Source organism: Macrobrachium rosenbergii, chromosome 25, assembly GCF_040412425.1.
Source record: "Macrobrachium rosenbergii isolate ZJJX-2024 chromosome 25, ASM4041242v1, whole genome shotgun sequence".
NCBI classification, from domain to species: domain Eukaryota; kingdom Metazoa; phylum Arthropoda; class Malacostraca; order Decapoda; family Palaemonidae; genus Macrobrachium; species Macrobrachium rosenbergii.
This window is the reverse complement of record NC_089765.1, coordinates 26436910-26454409: the sequence shown is the minus strand read 5'-3', so window position 1 is coordinate 26454409 and position 17500 is coordinate 26436910. Positions and strand designations below refer to the sequence as shown.

General features: G+C 34.9%; 1 protein-coding gene across 1 annotated transcript in view; it reads left to right on the top strand.

The window, feature by feature from the left end:
* LOC136852210 (uncharacterized) overlaps nucleotides 1-17500 on the top strand; it is a 72827-nt gene that overhangs the window by 53959 nt on the left and 1368 nt on the right. Inside the window, exons 16-20 of the mRNA XM_067126657.1 lie at nucleotides 1160-1338; nucleotides 4282-4357; nucleotides 7149-7236; nucleotides 11077-11269; nucleotides 15990-16151. Coding sequence (XP_066982758.1) covers nucleotides 1160-1338; nucleotides 4282-4357; nucleotides 7149-7236; nucleotides 11077-11269; nucleotides 15990-16151 — 698 coding nt within the window. The remainder of the gene's footprint in view (nucleotides 1-1159; nucleotides 1339-4281; nucleotides 4358-7148; nucleotides 7237-11076; nucleotides 11270-15989; nucleotides 16152-17500) is intronic.

Here is a 17500-nt window from a genome sequence, read left to right as displayed (position 1 = left end):
TATCTGAAAAAAGAAAACAGGACTGCTTCAATACTGTATGAGAGAAAGTGGCTGTGATTGAAGGTATGGGGGACTTGAGTTTAGTTTTCACACGTAGCTGTAAGCCATATATTTTTAAGGGTAATTTTGTAAGATGACTTTGGGATTATATTAAAGGGTTTTAGGATGGTAGTTTAAGGTATATTTGGTATTTGAATTATTAAAATAGGCAGTTATAAGAATTTTTAAAGGGGGGGGGGACTTTGGTGTCTGAACTATTGAAATAGCTAGTTATAAGCATTTTTAGAGGGAGTACCAACTTAACGTGGATTTTTGCTTAATGCAGGTGGTTGTGGTCCCTAAGCCCTGCAATTATGGGGACATACTATATATATATATATATATATATATATATATATATATATATATATATATATATATATATATATATATATATATATATATATATATATATATATATATATATATATATAAAGCAAGAAGGCACTACAGCAGACATCATGGTACATGGTTTTCCTTTATTCATCACGGCCTGTTTTGAGATCCTTGTCTCATCCTCAAGGTTAAAAATACAAATTAAAATATACAAATATAGCAAGAAAAGTTAGAATATATGTACAAATAAATTATGATAAAGTAAAACATCAATGCAAAAGGCAAACCTAAAATAAAATTATTAAAAAAGAGAAAGAACGAGAATGTTTCAACTAACAGACCTTATTCCTTGAAGTTCAGATGCTGTATGAAAAAAACAGTAAACAAGGTAGGGTGTGGTTTAGGCTATATACAGGGATGTGGACGAGGAATAATTGTTCAAAGAGTGCCTTCTTGCGTATTTTGCCGAGGAATAGTCTCGCTCTCACACCAATGTATAAATATATATATACACACACACACACACACACACACACATATATATATATATATATATATATATATATATATATATATATATATATATATATATATATATATATATATACAGTATATATATATATGTATAAAGTAAAAAATGTTATTAATAATTCATGCTGCTTAGGACCACAGTACACTAAGAACAGTGTCAGCCCAGTAAGTGCATGAAACTGATGCTCACTTTAATTAGAACGGATTGCATTCTGTTTATGATGTTTTTTAAATGTTTTATTTTCATTTACAGGTGGTACCAAGTTATATGAAGGCTATGGACCAGCACATGACCAGTTTCCTGTTGAAAGAAATGTGAGCTTTGTTATGATGTTGAAGCAGGGGACTGTATTCTCTTATTATGCTCAGCTTCTAAATGGCACCGTGATAAGTAACAGTACAACAGGTACACTGGATTTAAAATTTGATAAGGTAAGGTTAAAGATGAATCCATAGGTGGTTTTTTTTATGAATATCCTTGTGCAGATTACAGATGGGACTTAAAATCAATATAAGCAAAACTGTACATTGAGGAGAGTGGCCAAGAATTTTTATTGGAAAGGTAGTTTTTGTTGGTGAACTTAGCACTGTGAACTGAATGTAACAGACAGTGTTACAAGAGATTCTCAGGATTGCAAAATATTCATTGAACAAAAGGTTTTTAAATGTGTAAGAAGAGCAAATGAAGAAGAGAGGGAGGCGGTAGAAGTGCAAGTTACCTTGGGAATGCACAGGGCTATGGAAGAGATAATTTTAGGAAAAAAAAAGAACAAAGGGTTGCAACACCCTGACTACAGTGGAAAGAGGTTGCTAGACTAATGTTTAAAAGAAATATCACATCAGTGAGCAGAGAATAATCCCAGTGCACATGCCCCAGGCCTTCTCTACCCTGTGCAACAGGGGAAGTAGTACTGACAAAGAAAATAGATTTTGAAGAATGTAACTGTAGAATGCTAAGATCCGTGGCCAGAAGGTGGTGGAAAGATCGAATTATGAATTAGATAACTGTAGAGACATGTGGTATCCAGCAGCTGGAAAACTGTCTGAAATTTTAAGATTGAGACAATTTTGATATGTAATGAGAAGGGGTGAGGAACAGTCAGAAAAGTGGTTTTGGGAAGTGTCACCACAGAGTTATCAGGGTTTTAAAGAAGTTTATAGCTAAGTTCATGTCATTAAGGTGGAAAATAATAATAGGTAGAAATTTGAGGGTTAACTGTTGTGCATACACTGTGCATTTCATCACCACAAACATGAGTCTTGTTTCTGCATATACCTTGAAAAGTCTTTGTGTTCTCTGCCTTAGAGTATACACCATTGTTGTAACTTTATCTGAAGTTTATGCAGCAAAACATAAAGTAGCTTTTTTGAACTTCGTCTTGGTAGATATCAGTCATAACTTTCATTGTTTCAACAATACTTACAACCTTTTGTTATAATTTTATTTATGATTATAATTTCATGAAACAAATGGGCTACATAAGAACTCATGAGCATATTCAAAGTTAGTTATGTGGCATAGCTATCCTTTGTAGCTTGCAATTGAAAAAATATTGAAAAATAGTCAGAAATAGTTGTAAGCATAAACACAGAGCACTCGTTTGATGTTGTGTGTATAATTACATTGCATTATTGTCCAATCTTGATAAGGATCTAAATGCAATACTCTTCAAAATATATCTTCCATATGAAGTTTTATTTTGTTGTAGTTAAATTAACCATCGTAGATTATTCAATAACAATAGGTCAGTACTTCTGAAAAGGGCTACAGTATTTTGTAAATTTAGGTGATCTTACCTTAAGGAAAAATTTTGTTGTATGCATGCAGTTTACAAGAAGTAAGTCCCAGCATTGAAATAAAGTTTAGCTGACTCCCCAGAAATATTTCTTATTGGGAAAGAAAATAACTGGATTGCAACATAATGCAAGCTCAGTTGGTCGATAAAGTCTTAGTTTTTCTGGAATTTAGCCTCATACTCTGTAGACTACACCTCTTACTGATCTTTTTCAAATCTCTAGGCTAATAGTAGCTTCATTTACTATTTTTGTAGAGCGAAACCATGGAACAGACCAAGCATTATTACTAGTAAAGACTAAGCAACAAAGGGCTACTACCCTTTGGTAAACTAGACAAGAATATTAACAAGGCTTGTTAGAAGCAACACCTACAAGTACATACATTAGCAAAGAGTACATATAAGACTCTTACATTTATACTAGACATGATAGATGGAGGATCACCAAAAACAAAATCAACAAGAGATCTCTGGCACTTTTCACAGGCTACAGGTATCTTGGCTCAAAGTATTGCTAGTGGCGCTTAAAGTTCAGGTTTTCAGTGGCCTCAGAGACAGGGGAAACGACTGAGTAATACTTGTGATTGTCAAAAACATTACCTATTTGGCCCTTTGGAACAGGTTTTGCATTGCATAATTTCTGCTCTTTTGGAAAAAAATTATTTAGAGAGTAAAAGCGAGAAAATGTGCTGAATCTGAGAAAAGAAACCTATATCTCTTTTTAAAAATAATTTGGAATCTTCCCCACCTGAAGAGCCTGGGTATTTTGAATTCTTCTAAATGTCCATTGAATGAATGAATTTCAACAGCAGAAAGAGGCCCATCAGCTGAAGGCTGTTCAGCCTGAAAGATTCTGAGAGGCAGCTCAGCTCTTCCCATATGGTTAGTTAGTAGTTTCCCAACTTTAGCCAATTATGGAGGAAAAGGAGGTGCTGTCGATCCAAAGATGAAGAACTTTAACCTAGTTATTTCTTGTAGGTTCTTTGTCAAATTACTATAATAATTTTTTCTGGGCAAATTTGTAAACGTTACTAGCATGTTTCAGTAAAGTATCTGGTATTAAAATGGAAGCTATTAAGTCTCCATATGTCTGTTTGTCAGAGTATGACTGTTTACAAGTATAATTGAAAAATGGGTGATTGCTAATCCAGGGTTTATTAGTTTTCAAGAGGAAAGTACATGCTGAAAGTTCTGGCATCTCATTCAGCTTATTTATGAGTGATAGTTATTTTTTATTTCAGTAAGCTGTATATCTGTCTATTCACCTTTAGTTATTTCTCTGTTTTTTCTTTAAGTCATACTGGAAACATTGATTAATCGATGTTCATCACTATGAAATAGTGATTGAAGCTGCCAATAAACTTACGTTGGTTTCAACTTTGGCTTGAAAATGCATTAGAACAAGATTGAGAACATTGCCAGAAATATAAAGGCAGTGGACATGAAAGTCGGCATGTAAATATTAATATTACATGTTAAAGCATGAAACATAACATTGTGGTATCAACAAGAGGTCATTCTTTTATATAGCCTAAGTTATGGAAATCATATGTACTGTATATTCCATTTACCCTTTCAGCCAGGAAGATACACAGTGAAAATCTATGCTGTAAACCCTCTACAAGTCTCAGATCCAATTACAGTTACAATTGAAGGTATGTTATGAAAACTCTCTCTCTCTCTCTCTCTCTCTCTCTCTCTCTCTCTCTCTCTCTCTCTCTCTCTCTCTCTCTCTCTCTCTTATTCTCACACACGCACTGTTTTTGGAGTAAAAAATATTTATAGTAATGAAAATTATTATAGCTAATGCATCAGTTCTACACTTTTAACAGTGTGACTGTATTTCATGAAATCTTAAAATCTAGATAATTAAAGAGACTACATTAATTTTCCCAATGTAAAGTGATCTAATATGAGGTGGTAATTCTCTGAACGTACATTCTTGTCACGTCTTTGTCATGTCTTATTAACATTTTGACTCAAAACATGTTAAACATTCAGTGTTTAACTCTTATAAGAAAATTCTATGAATCACAAGTGATTTACCATAATATCGATGGTAATACTTCATATATTCAAAATCTTTCGAGCTTATTCCTTATTGTGTGATTGATGTGAAAATAGCTATAGGTCAGACCAACATGTTTTGTGAATTTATGTAGCTAAAATATGCATGAATTGACCTCAAAAATATTTGTTGTAACATGCTATATAAACATAGTGCTTACGATGTCCCATGTACTTGAATGAACGGTATAAAGGTACTGATAACATTTTGATTCATAAACAGTGGGGAAGAGATTAACCAACCAAGAACCAAAAATTCTTCAAAATGAAATATGTGTTAAGAAATATAAATGATACCCCAAATCATCTCTCTCTCTCTCTCTCTCTCTCTCTCTCTCTCTCTCTCTCTTGTAATCTTAAATAACAATGAGTAAATTCATAAAGTCAGGCATTAATGACAGACCTTGCATTTATACAAAATCATCCCAGTTTATTTAGATTATCACAACTATTTGCAGTTTATTTATAGCAGTGCTATAAATAACTGTATATTCCCCAAAGAAAAATCTGCCCCTACACAAATATCCATATAGGGGGTTAGTGAGCCTTACGTGGTATACCGTAGGCATTACAGTACTAAAGGGTGTTTTTAGTATCCCTTTGATTCCTAGCTGCACCCACATTTTAGCCTTTAACTTTACCTCCATTCTACTTCCTTTTTCAGTCTTGCTGTCCGGCCTCCTCTTACTTCAGCTGTGGAGATTTCTCCCAGTTTCACCTTTAGATCTTTGTATGTCATCTTTATTTTTTGGATATGTTTTATCTTATTGCCCAACCACTCCAGCTTCCTCTTATTACTATTTTAAGAACAGAATGGCAGAAAGTGCCCCAGTGGTTGTGTTGATAACCTAGATTTTGTAAATCAGTCTGTCAACCTTCACAAGTATCCATTTAAGGAAATAATGGCTCTCAGATTAAAAATGGCACACTTTGCATTTTCGATTGTTGTGCCGTAATGGCCATAAACATAGCATCTGTTCATTCTGCCCTCTGTTAGTTTTCAATTTATTTGCATACTTACGCAATATCTCGGTGTGACTTCATGAGTTGACAAAATATAATCTGTAGCTTTTTCCAAAGACATTTGACAAATATTTGAAATGTTTTTTTAATATTCTCATCTTATGTTTATTTAAAAATTCATTTTGGTATTTTTCACTAGCCTAATAGTATTATTATATCTATTTACCTGTCTTTGGATTCAGTTACCAAAAAAAAGGAACTAGAGAAATAATACTCCATTCCATAAAATGTTGAAAATGCAGAAAAAGAATTACATAACTACACTGTGTTATAAAAGGCACATATTAGATTCTAACGAGAGCGAGAGAGTCAGTTTCCATTTTGAGGATCTTGGCTGTTTACATTTGATAAGTGTCACTCTTTTGTCGAAGGTATTAATATAGTAATTGGCAAGTCACTTAAGTCGTCTGTTTGTATAATAATCTGTGCAGTCTGAATAATGGTCTTGTCTGTGCCAGGCTACACAAATAATGGCTCATCTGACTTACCATGGAGTTGATAACAATATCTTTATTATTACATATATTTTTTTATTTTGTTTAAAATATCAGTATTTTTCAGCTGCAAGTATTTCCTTATTAAAAACATGCCAGTTCGAGGATAAATGGAAGCCTCTATATAAAAGAGTAGACAAAGCATATTCACCCTTGCAGGAATAAATCTTTCTCCGGAAGAAAAAATGTTTACTGTAAGACACCATGACACTATACTGACTTCAGACTACCGTATTCTGGGAGAGTAGCACCAGCACATATTCTTCTTAAACATTTCGAAAAAGATTCTGAAGCCATAGACTTCCAAAATCTAACCAGTGGAGTGATTTATTCGAAGAAATTACAAGGTTCCTTTTGAGGCATGCATTGACCTTGTTTTCCCAGTACTGTACATGATTTTTTCAGGTTACATAAAATTTAGAGCCAGAAGAACTTTTAAATCATATTATTAGTAAGTTCGCTCAGTTGTATATTTTTCATATGCTATATGACTAGATTCACACTTTCATAAAAGTGAGAAATGATCACTCTTTTACACTGCATTCTGCGAAGTTGAGATTATTTTTTAGTGTCCTGTGATAAAATTATGAAAAAGGTATGTCAGTCATCTTTGGAAATTATGCAAATAACATACTGCACTGATTCTAAATTGATCATATAACAGAGGTGATACTCTTATAGAGACCAGTAAAATTACAGACACATTGAAATTTTCCAAAAGGGCAATGACGCAGCTGATTTTTTAAGAGATGTGTACTTTTGTAAGCCAAATACTAAGCATTTCTTGAAAAGCACAGAATATTTTCCTAACTGCTATTTGGTTAAAATTTTTGCACCTTACATTTTCCTCGTTTCCTTACAGTTGCAGAATCTGTGTCAGAGGTTTACATTGATGATTATAATCTAGTTTCTGATGCAAACACCAACAAGACATTCAAGATTGGCTGGGAGTAAGTATTTATCAGGACATTCAGTATTGACTACATCTGGGCATGGCAGTAGTGATACTAGGGTCCCTTGTTATCCGTGGTAATTTGTTTGCAAGCACCCGCACTGATGCACAAAATTACATACAGATAATAGTGAATCTCTTTAATGTGTATACTTTTTTATATATTTACTTTTTCCGGTTTTACTATATAGCATACCATCAAAGGAATAATTATCAAAACAGAGTACTGCACTGTGTTGTTTTGTACACTGTAAGACTTAGAAAAAATAAATGATAGCCTCTCTCTCTCTCTCTCTCTCTCTCTCTCTCTCTCTCTCTCTCTCTCTCTCTCTCTCTCTCTCTCTGCATGATTTATTTAAGCATTTATTCTTATCGTCTACACAACACACAATACTGTTCAGTAATATACCTTTTTATTCATAGAACAATGTATGGAAGTACAGGATAGTACAGTACAGTACTCTGATTCTATATAAAAGCATGTTATCAAAAGTTATACCTGTTATGTCAGTACGTATAGAGCAATAATATATTATTCCAGATGAAAATAATTATGATGATAATTTTCATCATCTAGGCAATAACTTACGATCAATTTTATGTAGCTCTCTGCACAACTATTTTCATATACTGTACTCTACATGCACTCATTATTTGCTGTGTGGTTTTATGGTCTAAGTTTCATGATTTATTCCTTTAATCATCTTAACATGCACTTTACAGCATATTAGTGCACTGTAAGTGAATAAGATGCACCTCTCTCTCTCTCTCTCTCTCTCTCTCTCTCTCTCTCTCTCTCTCTCTCTCTCTCTCTCTTCATCTGGGAGACGTGGTGGTGTTTGTATGCATTATTTGGCATCAGCAACAGACAGTGGTTTGACTGATGGCCATGATTATGTCCCAATTAATTATGAGTTTACTGGGTGAGCAAGAGTGACACATGATTGTGCACTAAATCCAAATAGCAAAGAATCTGACTATTTTTCACTTTCTCCAATACTGTACAATGAAATAGTGTAAGTCGTGGTTGACAAAACCAGTCGGTGTCATTCGCCCTGCTCTGTTGGCAGACTTCCCACAGTGGGGAAAATGAAGAAATGGGTTGATGTTTGTTTGCGAAAGACGCTTGTTTTTCTCGCTCTCACTTTACTCATGCCTCATGTTTCAAAACATTGTGTGAAAGATTAGTGGTGACAAGACATATATTTACACCAATGTTTTCTAATTTCATTCCACAAGGTAGATATCAGGGCTTATATCGGTATTTCCATTTTACAGACAATACTCTGAGGGACATGCAGTGAAATGATTAGTTGTGGAAAATTAGGAACTTTTTTTAAATGATAAGGGAACAGTTCAAGAAATATTTTTGTCCCTTCCCCAAAACTTGTCATTGATGAAAGTTTAGTTTTATTCTAAGGCCGCCTTTTATTCAAACAGTGTATAAGAACAAAAGGACATTGTTTTGGAATAAAAATATATACAGTTTAATATGTGACTGCAAAACAGGCTACATTCTGGACATTGTTATTTATACAGGGACAGATGTAGATATTCCAGCAAATGATCACTTGGGTCACTCGAGGGCATTTATCAAGATTGGGCCCTATCTGTATGAAGGCCATATCCTGTAAACTGATAATTACTATACCAGCCCACGGCTAAGTGCATATATACATGGAAAATTATACCAGCTTGGTTGGAACCATGCTACACAATAGGAAAAGGATGACTGTTTTTCCTAGGCTTATGAAGAAAGATGCTGTTTATCACCATAAAATGGAGAGACTGACAAGAATTTTTTTTTGCTGTTGGACATTCATTTTGGAGAAATGGACTGGAGAACCTGTTTGCAAGCCAGATGTTTTTGTGGACTATATGAGAAACATGAGGCTTGTTGACAAATCTGAGATGCAAAAAGGCTATGTTGCATGCACCCACAGAACAATGAAATGGTACAAAAAGCCCTGCTCCACATTGTAGACATATGTATGTTGAATGCTTATAATTTATATAAGCTTGAAACAAGTAAGTCTATATCTGAGAGAATTCTCCTTGAAACAAGTAAGTCTATATCTGAGAGAATTCTCCTTAAGTGTGTGTAGGCAGCTGTTGATCAGACATGGAGAATTTCAAAGCACTGCAAAGGGAAGAAGAAAAGCCACTTGAAACATCTTATTTGGCACCCAGACAGTGGTGTCAAACCTACTTTTTGGATTACATTCCAGGAAAAAAAGGCAAAGTGGGCAGAGGAACTGCTTTGCATGTTCAAACAAAAACAAAAACAAAAAAAACGGGAAGGAAGGTGGAAGATGGTCTCAACCTGGTGCCCTGCCTGTAGTGTGGGTTCATGCCTGTCATGTTTCAAAGTATACCACAGATAAAGCATATTCTGAATGAGAAAGAGAGAGAGTAATGTGCGACTGATAGATTTTCATACTTTTTTATTTTGAGTAAATATTTCTCTTTCATAATTAAGTTGCTTTCACACAGAGAGAGAGAGAAAGAGAGAAAAAATCTGATTTTTTCAGTGTATGTAGGATAGATTTTGATACTTTTTGGTTTTTTGTGGATAAACTTTCTTAGTGTTTTTTCATTGAATAAAAATAGTAATTTAGATTATTTGCTGTATACAACTACAAACATTTAGAATACATTGATTTGCATGATGTTTTTTGTGAGCTTGTCGTTGAAGAAGCCCGCCCAGGGCTAAATCACTTCAGCCAGCTGCATCCCAGATTGTAAGTGTTAAGTTACTAAGTAATGTTAAAACCTCATCCATTTCAGATTCAGTCCCATACGCTTTTTTAATGGTATCATTAAAATCTTAACCACTACGTACAAGTCTTAGATTTAAATGTTTGTATCCAACTCTACATTTCCCTTTATGTAATCAATAAAAGCCTTTGTTTCTTGTAATTGCATTTCTGGATCTATTTTTTAAAGCAAAATGAGCTTCCACAGAATTTATCCATGATTCAACTCCTTGGGTGAGCTGCACATTAAGAAACCCTTGTAAAGGAGCAATAGCAGAACAGGTGTTCACAACAGTGAAAGTATTTTTATTATTATGATTAGATGCATCCATCTTGCCAACATTTTCCTTCATGACATGAGTAGAATTAGCTCTGTAGCATTCAGTTTGGCTTGTATTAACAACAGCCAAGTTTTATCAGTCATAAGGGACATGAAGAAGGGCTTGTGATTTGTTGTTCCATTCTTGGTGTAGTATTCTGCAGTCATAGGGCTTATGCCTTGACAGTTATTTCATCCTTTGTTGACCAGACCAGAAAGCACAATCCATGACTCTACTAACAATGCACTAGTCGAAGTTCATGACCCCTTGTTAGTCCACAGAACTTTAGGGTAATATTCGACTGGCACTCCTACAGAGTTTGCAATTTCATTACCCTTTTCACCTCAACAGCAGTTTCATAACCCTTTTCACCTCAACAGCAATCAGCTTAATTACAATAATATCTTAAAAACAAAATATTTTCATACAAACCATTTACTTGACAGGATTTCTTTCTTTCCAACCCCATTTTCATCATAACTGGGTTAAACAAAAGGCACTTCAGAACCTGGATGCACACTTAGCCAAATGGAACTAGAGGAATGCTCCTTTTGTGTAGCATCTAGGATGGCACAGACCCAAAATTGACTTGCAATGAAGGATTAAATTTCCTTTTTTAAAAATATATACATTTATGATGTTTAGTAAGCAGTTATTTTAAGTTTTTCAGCCAAAGCTGTGAAATATAGTTATTTCATGCCTTTTGGGAGTGCTTACCCTGATATTCAGAAAACTATCTCACCTTCAAAAATTTTATTGCAGGTCCAAAGGAAGTTTTTCATGTTTCATTGTAGACTATTACGACAACACCCCAGTTGATGTGTGGCGTACACTACCTGAGGAATATGATGAATGTCAGCAGTGGCTGGATAAAAATGCTGCTACTCTTAAAATCAGTGCTACCATGAACAAAAAAGGTCTTATTCCAGTAGGAGACCCTTTCTATTTTGAAACAGTAAGGCCAAAGTTTATATTTTGTATTTGGAATTTTTTATTAATAAACTTAACAAGTGTTGTGAACAATCAATTGTTATTAGTACCAGTTGGGGGACACATTATAATACTGACTGTAAAAATGGATGTGAAAGGTGAGTTATTATTTTGACAAATATTGCTATTACATGTGCATAGTGTTTGTTGTCATATTCGTGTTGTCCTCTAATTGAAAGCACTGTTATTTTTTGTCTATTGCACTATAATAGAGTATATATTTAGAGGCAAAAATACTTGCATTAGGTAATGCAAACTTCTAATAGAAGTAAAATCTAATGAAGAATGTAAAAGCTATAAAAATCATACTTGAAGGGTATTGATCTTTAATGAACTACATAAAATTTGCAGAAATAGGATTTTTGATTGAATTTCAAGACCAAAATGCATGAGTCTGTCGTCTCGGCCATTATTTTGACAGTTGGCCCCTTGAAATTTCCAACACCTGTATCAGCTGCATGGTGCATTTCAAAGATTACCCCATCTCTCATCACCCTGGTGTTGTTTCCATTGTTAAACATACAGCCTTGTAAATATATCACGCCAATAGAGAGAGGGAAATCAGAAATGTTAATGTAAACTGTGGTGGAGAAGCTCATAGAAAATGTTTAGCAGACAAATTTTCTGTTACCCGGAACATTACAATAATTATTGTAATAAATGGCGTTTACAATGCCGTAAGCAGCAGTGAACTGCTTACCGGTGTCGAAAATTGCTTACCGGCACCGAAAATCTGGTTAACGATGTCATTAGCCAAGTGTCATAAAACTGAAACTCCGTTAACCGATCTGCTGGTAAGCCGGGACTACCTGTATATATACATATATATAATTATATATATATATAATTGTATATATATATAGAATATATATATACACACACACACACACAGTACTACCCACTTTTACGCACTTCACTTTTTCACACTTTATTTTGTTGCAGATTTTTGTGGAACATATCTTTCAATTTTATGTGGGAACTTTCACAATTCGCAAATTTTTCTATGGACCGTATCTCTAAAATTATCGCTAATTCACACTTTTCGTAGAGCAACACTGTGTATTCACTAATCACTGTATTTTTTCATTAAAGTATATGTATACTGAGAGAGAGAGAGAGAGAGAGAGAGAGAGAGAGAGAGAGAGAGAGAGAGAGAGAGAGAGAGAGAGAGAGGGTGTTTACATCGAAGTCTAAACACAGTATAAATGGATTCTGCAAGTGAAATAACGTTTTATTGATATTTTGTTGTTTTTTCATTACAGGATATGTTTACTGAGAGAGAGAGAGAGAGAGAGAGAGAGAGAGAGAGAGAGAGAGAGAGAGAGAGAGAGAGAGAGAGAGATGACTGAAGTGTTTATACATCTAAGTCTAAGCACAGTTACTTGCTTGGGACAAGACTTCAAAGGCATGGTTAAACTAGGGCTGGGGATGAGAGTCAGAATGTTGGTTTTGTGTTGCCTACATATGAAATTCAAATTTTAAATATTTTTATGGTGATTAGAGGGTTTTTTGTGTTTAAACTATCAAAATAGGCAGTTCTAAGCATTTTTAGAGGGGTTTCAAGTATTCGTGGATTTTAGTTATTTGGGGGGGAGGGCTACGGTACACATCCCCTGCGAATAGGGGGCGTTTATTAAAGAGTAACAGTTGTAGGCAGGTATTTAATGTTGTAAGATGACTTTGAAATGGTATTGGGGTGTTCTGGGATGATAGTTTGAGGTATATTTTTGTTTGAACTGTTAAGTTGGGTGATGAACTATTAAAATAGGCAGTTGTAAGCATTTTAGGGGTGTATGTACTTAAGAGTAATAGTTGTAAAAGGGTATTAATCTAAGATGACTTAGGGTGTTTTGGGATGTTGGTTTGGGGTGTATTTTTGTTTCAGATGGTATTAAATTGTTTCAATATGATAATTTAAGGTATATTTTTGTTTGAAATGTTAAATTAGGCAGTGAACTGTGAAGATAGGCAGTTATAAGCATTTTAGTTTAAGGGTACAGGGTATTTGGCAGTTGTAAACCAGTTATAAGCATTTTCAGAGGGGATTTTGTATTTCTGTGTTTTTTGCATTTCCATGTACTGTATATATATATATATATATATATATATATATATATATATATATATATATATATATATATATATGCAGTGTGTGTTCTTATGACTGACCACATTTATTACTTTACTCTAAAATGGCCTTGCAAGATACCCAGAACATATAAAACACAAACAAAAAGGAGTTGTACAAGGAGCGGAGGGCTCTTACTCAAAGGGAAGTGCTGAAACAGGTGGATACAAAAATAGTATATTCTCATAAAACACAAGATCAAAGGGACATTAACTGAGACACGTTAAATTGCTGCTGCCGAGGTCCTCCCGAAGGGGGGGGGGAGCTTGGGAATGCCAGGAACACGAACCAAGGAAAATTCTGCTACGACCGTCCTTCTGAAACGATATTAGGACCCAGGTTACAAATCTAATGCTGGAATTTGGGGAATGAATTACTCGGGTGTGCGCGGAAGGCGCTAAGGGCTTCCCTGAGGCGTTACTTGTGAGTCAGAGGAAAGAAGCATTGAACACGTGGGCCGGGATTAAACCAAGAAACATCAGGGAAGACAAAGTTATAGGCCCAGAAGTTAATCAATGCACAAGGGCGAAGTAACGTGACTAGCAACTCGTTTTGGGTACTTTACCACATTGTAGGGGTGTAAGGCTGACGTCGTCTTCTGCCAGGGACCACGTGTGGGAGCGTCGACAAAAGGGCCTCCTTCACCAAGGTACTGCTTCAAGTCGTAGATTGGGGCGGAAAAAGGGCGCCCTTGGGATGATGAAAAGGCCGCAGTTGGGTATCCGCTCGCTTTGGGACTTGCAATCCCCACTTGCAGTCTTTGAGGGCCACGTGGCTCAGGGCATGGAGCAAGGGCGGCGGGCGTCCACGTGGCAGCGAGCGAGCAGAGGGCAGGGGGGTGGCACGGTAGCGTGACTGCTCGGCTTAAACGCGATACTGTGTGTGAGAAAGAGCTGTCATCGCCCTGACCTTTTATTGCTTCTGGACAGGGGTGGGGGTTGGCGATGTCCTGACCCAGGTCACGCTGCTATATCAAAGAAAACGGCTTCCTCCCCTGTACCAAAGAAAACGGTGCAAAGCCATTTACTGCCCACAAGATTATATCTCTGAGCCCTTATACCCCGGACTTCCACTGGTTCAAACTAACCCAAGCCAGTATCCACTACCTCTCACTGGTTTAAAATAGACAGAGACCTATCTATCGGCTGAGCTGAGCAAAGCAGAAAGGCGGGCGCTTTCATAGCGTATTTTGGTGCTAATCTTTACAATATATATATATATATATATATATATATATATATATATATATATATATATATATATATATATATATATATATATATATATATATACAATATTATATATATATATATATATATATATATATATATATATATATATATATATATATATATATATATATATATATATATATATATATATATACATATATATACATACATATATACAAACACATATGATGCCATATAGTTACAATAACTTCAACTTTTACAACTTTTTATTTCATGATTATGTTGAATATTTTTGTTCTTTTTTATATTTTTGTTTTAGATATAACAAAATTATTACAGCAGTGAACTCCTGAGTACTAATGACTTATTTCTTGAAAAGAAAGAATATATTTCTAATTTCATAAATGGCATTTTCCTTGTTTAGAGATCAGTACCGAGCGTCCTCAATTTCCCAAGGAAATGAACACAGGCGATTTAGACTAAGGTGACTGGTATTTTTTTTTTTTTACAAAAATGGCTTCAAATTCAATATCATGAGTACGATATTAGTTCATTCATGAAATGTGATACACAGATAAATGGATGTTGAGGGGGAACTTATCTGAAAAGGAAAAAATAGAATACTGTATTAGTGTTTTATGAAGCAAAAATTGAATGGGGGAAAATCCATTCTAACATATATTTTCTGTGCATTTTGGGAAATTCTAAGTGTTCCTTCATGAAAATTATTAAAAGTATGTCAACAAAAACTAGACATAGATGTAGAAAAATTATTTATTTTATATTTACACCATTATCAAGAATCTTATAAAACTATAATTCGAACAATAATAGGCTTTTTAAAAGCCTTTGCAGTAAGAATAGTCGACTTCCCAAATATTAGTTAGTGCCTGGATTAGCAGCTACTCTCATCTTGGTTGAGGCAGGAGTGGAGTGTTAAAGTTTGCTAAAGAATTTATGCTGGAATATCATTAATACTGGATACACGTAAGGACTAGTAGATACGCGTGTGCAACAGAATTTTGTGAATTATATCAGGATAGAGACAGTTACATCAAGAACTATTAGAATTCCACTCTTGCCTTGTGTATAAGTGTTATCTGAAGCGTGCTTAATTTACCTTTACCCAACCTACCCCTTACCTTTGACAAGAGAAGATTATTTGACTAGGAAAATCATATTCGTGCCATGAAATTCTTAATTAGTAATAAAAGGCTATGTATTATGTATTGTGGTTTGAATTACTGTATAATAAAATTGTCATAATCAAAAGGCATGTTGCTACTAGTGTTAACATTTATATATTCTAACGAGCTTTATCATTGTCAAATAACATTCTTATTTTTTTTTTTCAAAATTGGCAGGAACATTTGTACGTGGAGAAAGGTTTCTATATCATGAGTGTATATGCCTTCAACAAAATGTCTAGCTCAAATAGAACACTCAATGTTACTGTGGCACCAGTACCTTGCACACCTCCCCTCCTGTATCTGAAGGAAAATTCAACAAAATTTTTCGACCCTGTGGTAAGTATTTTCATGATCACTTGTGTTTTCTGAAGGAAATTATTTTTAATGCTACTGAAGCATTGCTTCTTATGATGGTTTGTTTGACATAATAATGATCATTATTGTGAAGAACCTATCATTCATAAATATACCTGCAGACTGTAGCACTTTAATTCAAGCAAATCAAGCCATAAGGATAATAAATATGGGTTAATATCGCTTATGGGCTTTGCCCATCTGCAGCCTGTGCCTTTGTCTTCCTCTTTACCTTCAACCCTTTGCAGGTTCTACCCAAGCCCTCTCCACTCCACCCCCCTCTCTTGTCCTCACCATACACCCATACCGTCCCAGTCTTAACTGTCTTACCATATCAGTAATCTTTGCCATTTCTGCACTCCATCATTTTTTAAATTTCTTATTTTGCCCCTCTCCAGCGAGATCCTCAGAATCCACCTCAGCACCCTCATTTCTGATCACTCCAGCTTCTGTTCCTACTTCCTTCTTAATGCCCATGTATCTGAACAACACATCACCACTGGTGTGCTTATGCTACAATAGATGTGTCTTTGCAGTTTGTTTGGCATTCTTCTGCTACAGTCACACATTACTGTTAAAACTTCTCGACAAAGGCTGCAGATTTGGGCCTGTCTCCCTTCTCCACTTTGCATTAAGTGTCTGTATGTAGCATGTGTATGCCCTACATGCAGCCTTGTTAAAATAATGCTAGTCCTCCGATCTGGCTGATCTTACGACTGCCATGTCTTACTGAAGATTGAATTGCTTTCAGCTTCATATTACAATTATGTCATACCAACAAATTTGCCACTTCCTGATAAAAAACTTACTGAGAAGTTTGAAAAGATACCTGTGAAAAAGGGTGATGGGAAAACAATTACTCGTAAGATATTTATGTAAGAAAAGGATTTCTTCATGAAAAATCTGCCAACTAGATGTCGGTGAGAAGGTACAGTAAAGTAATGTAGACAGAGAGTTTAATTTAAAACAAAAATAGGACTATAAATAGTTGAACCTAGTCCTGTAAAAGTTTTCTTCCTGTAAACTGACATGTTAAAACAATCATATTGTCACGAGACCAAAACATCCAAGAAGTTAGTTTATCATCACTTTCACACTCCGTAGTAAATTTTATATTTGGGTATGCCGTATTTATAAAGTCAAGGAACCCTTTGGTGCCATACCATCTATTTGAGTGTAAAAATTATTGTTGAAAATGAGGGCAGCGTGCTGCGCTGCCAGTTGCAATAGTTTTTTACACTTATTGACAAAAGAGTCAGTATCAGGAAAGAGTTTGTTTGCAGTAATTTCAATACTGTAGTCTCATTCACAGGTACGTTGCTAAACAAAGA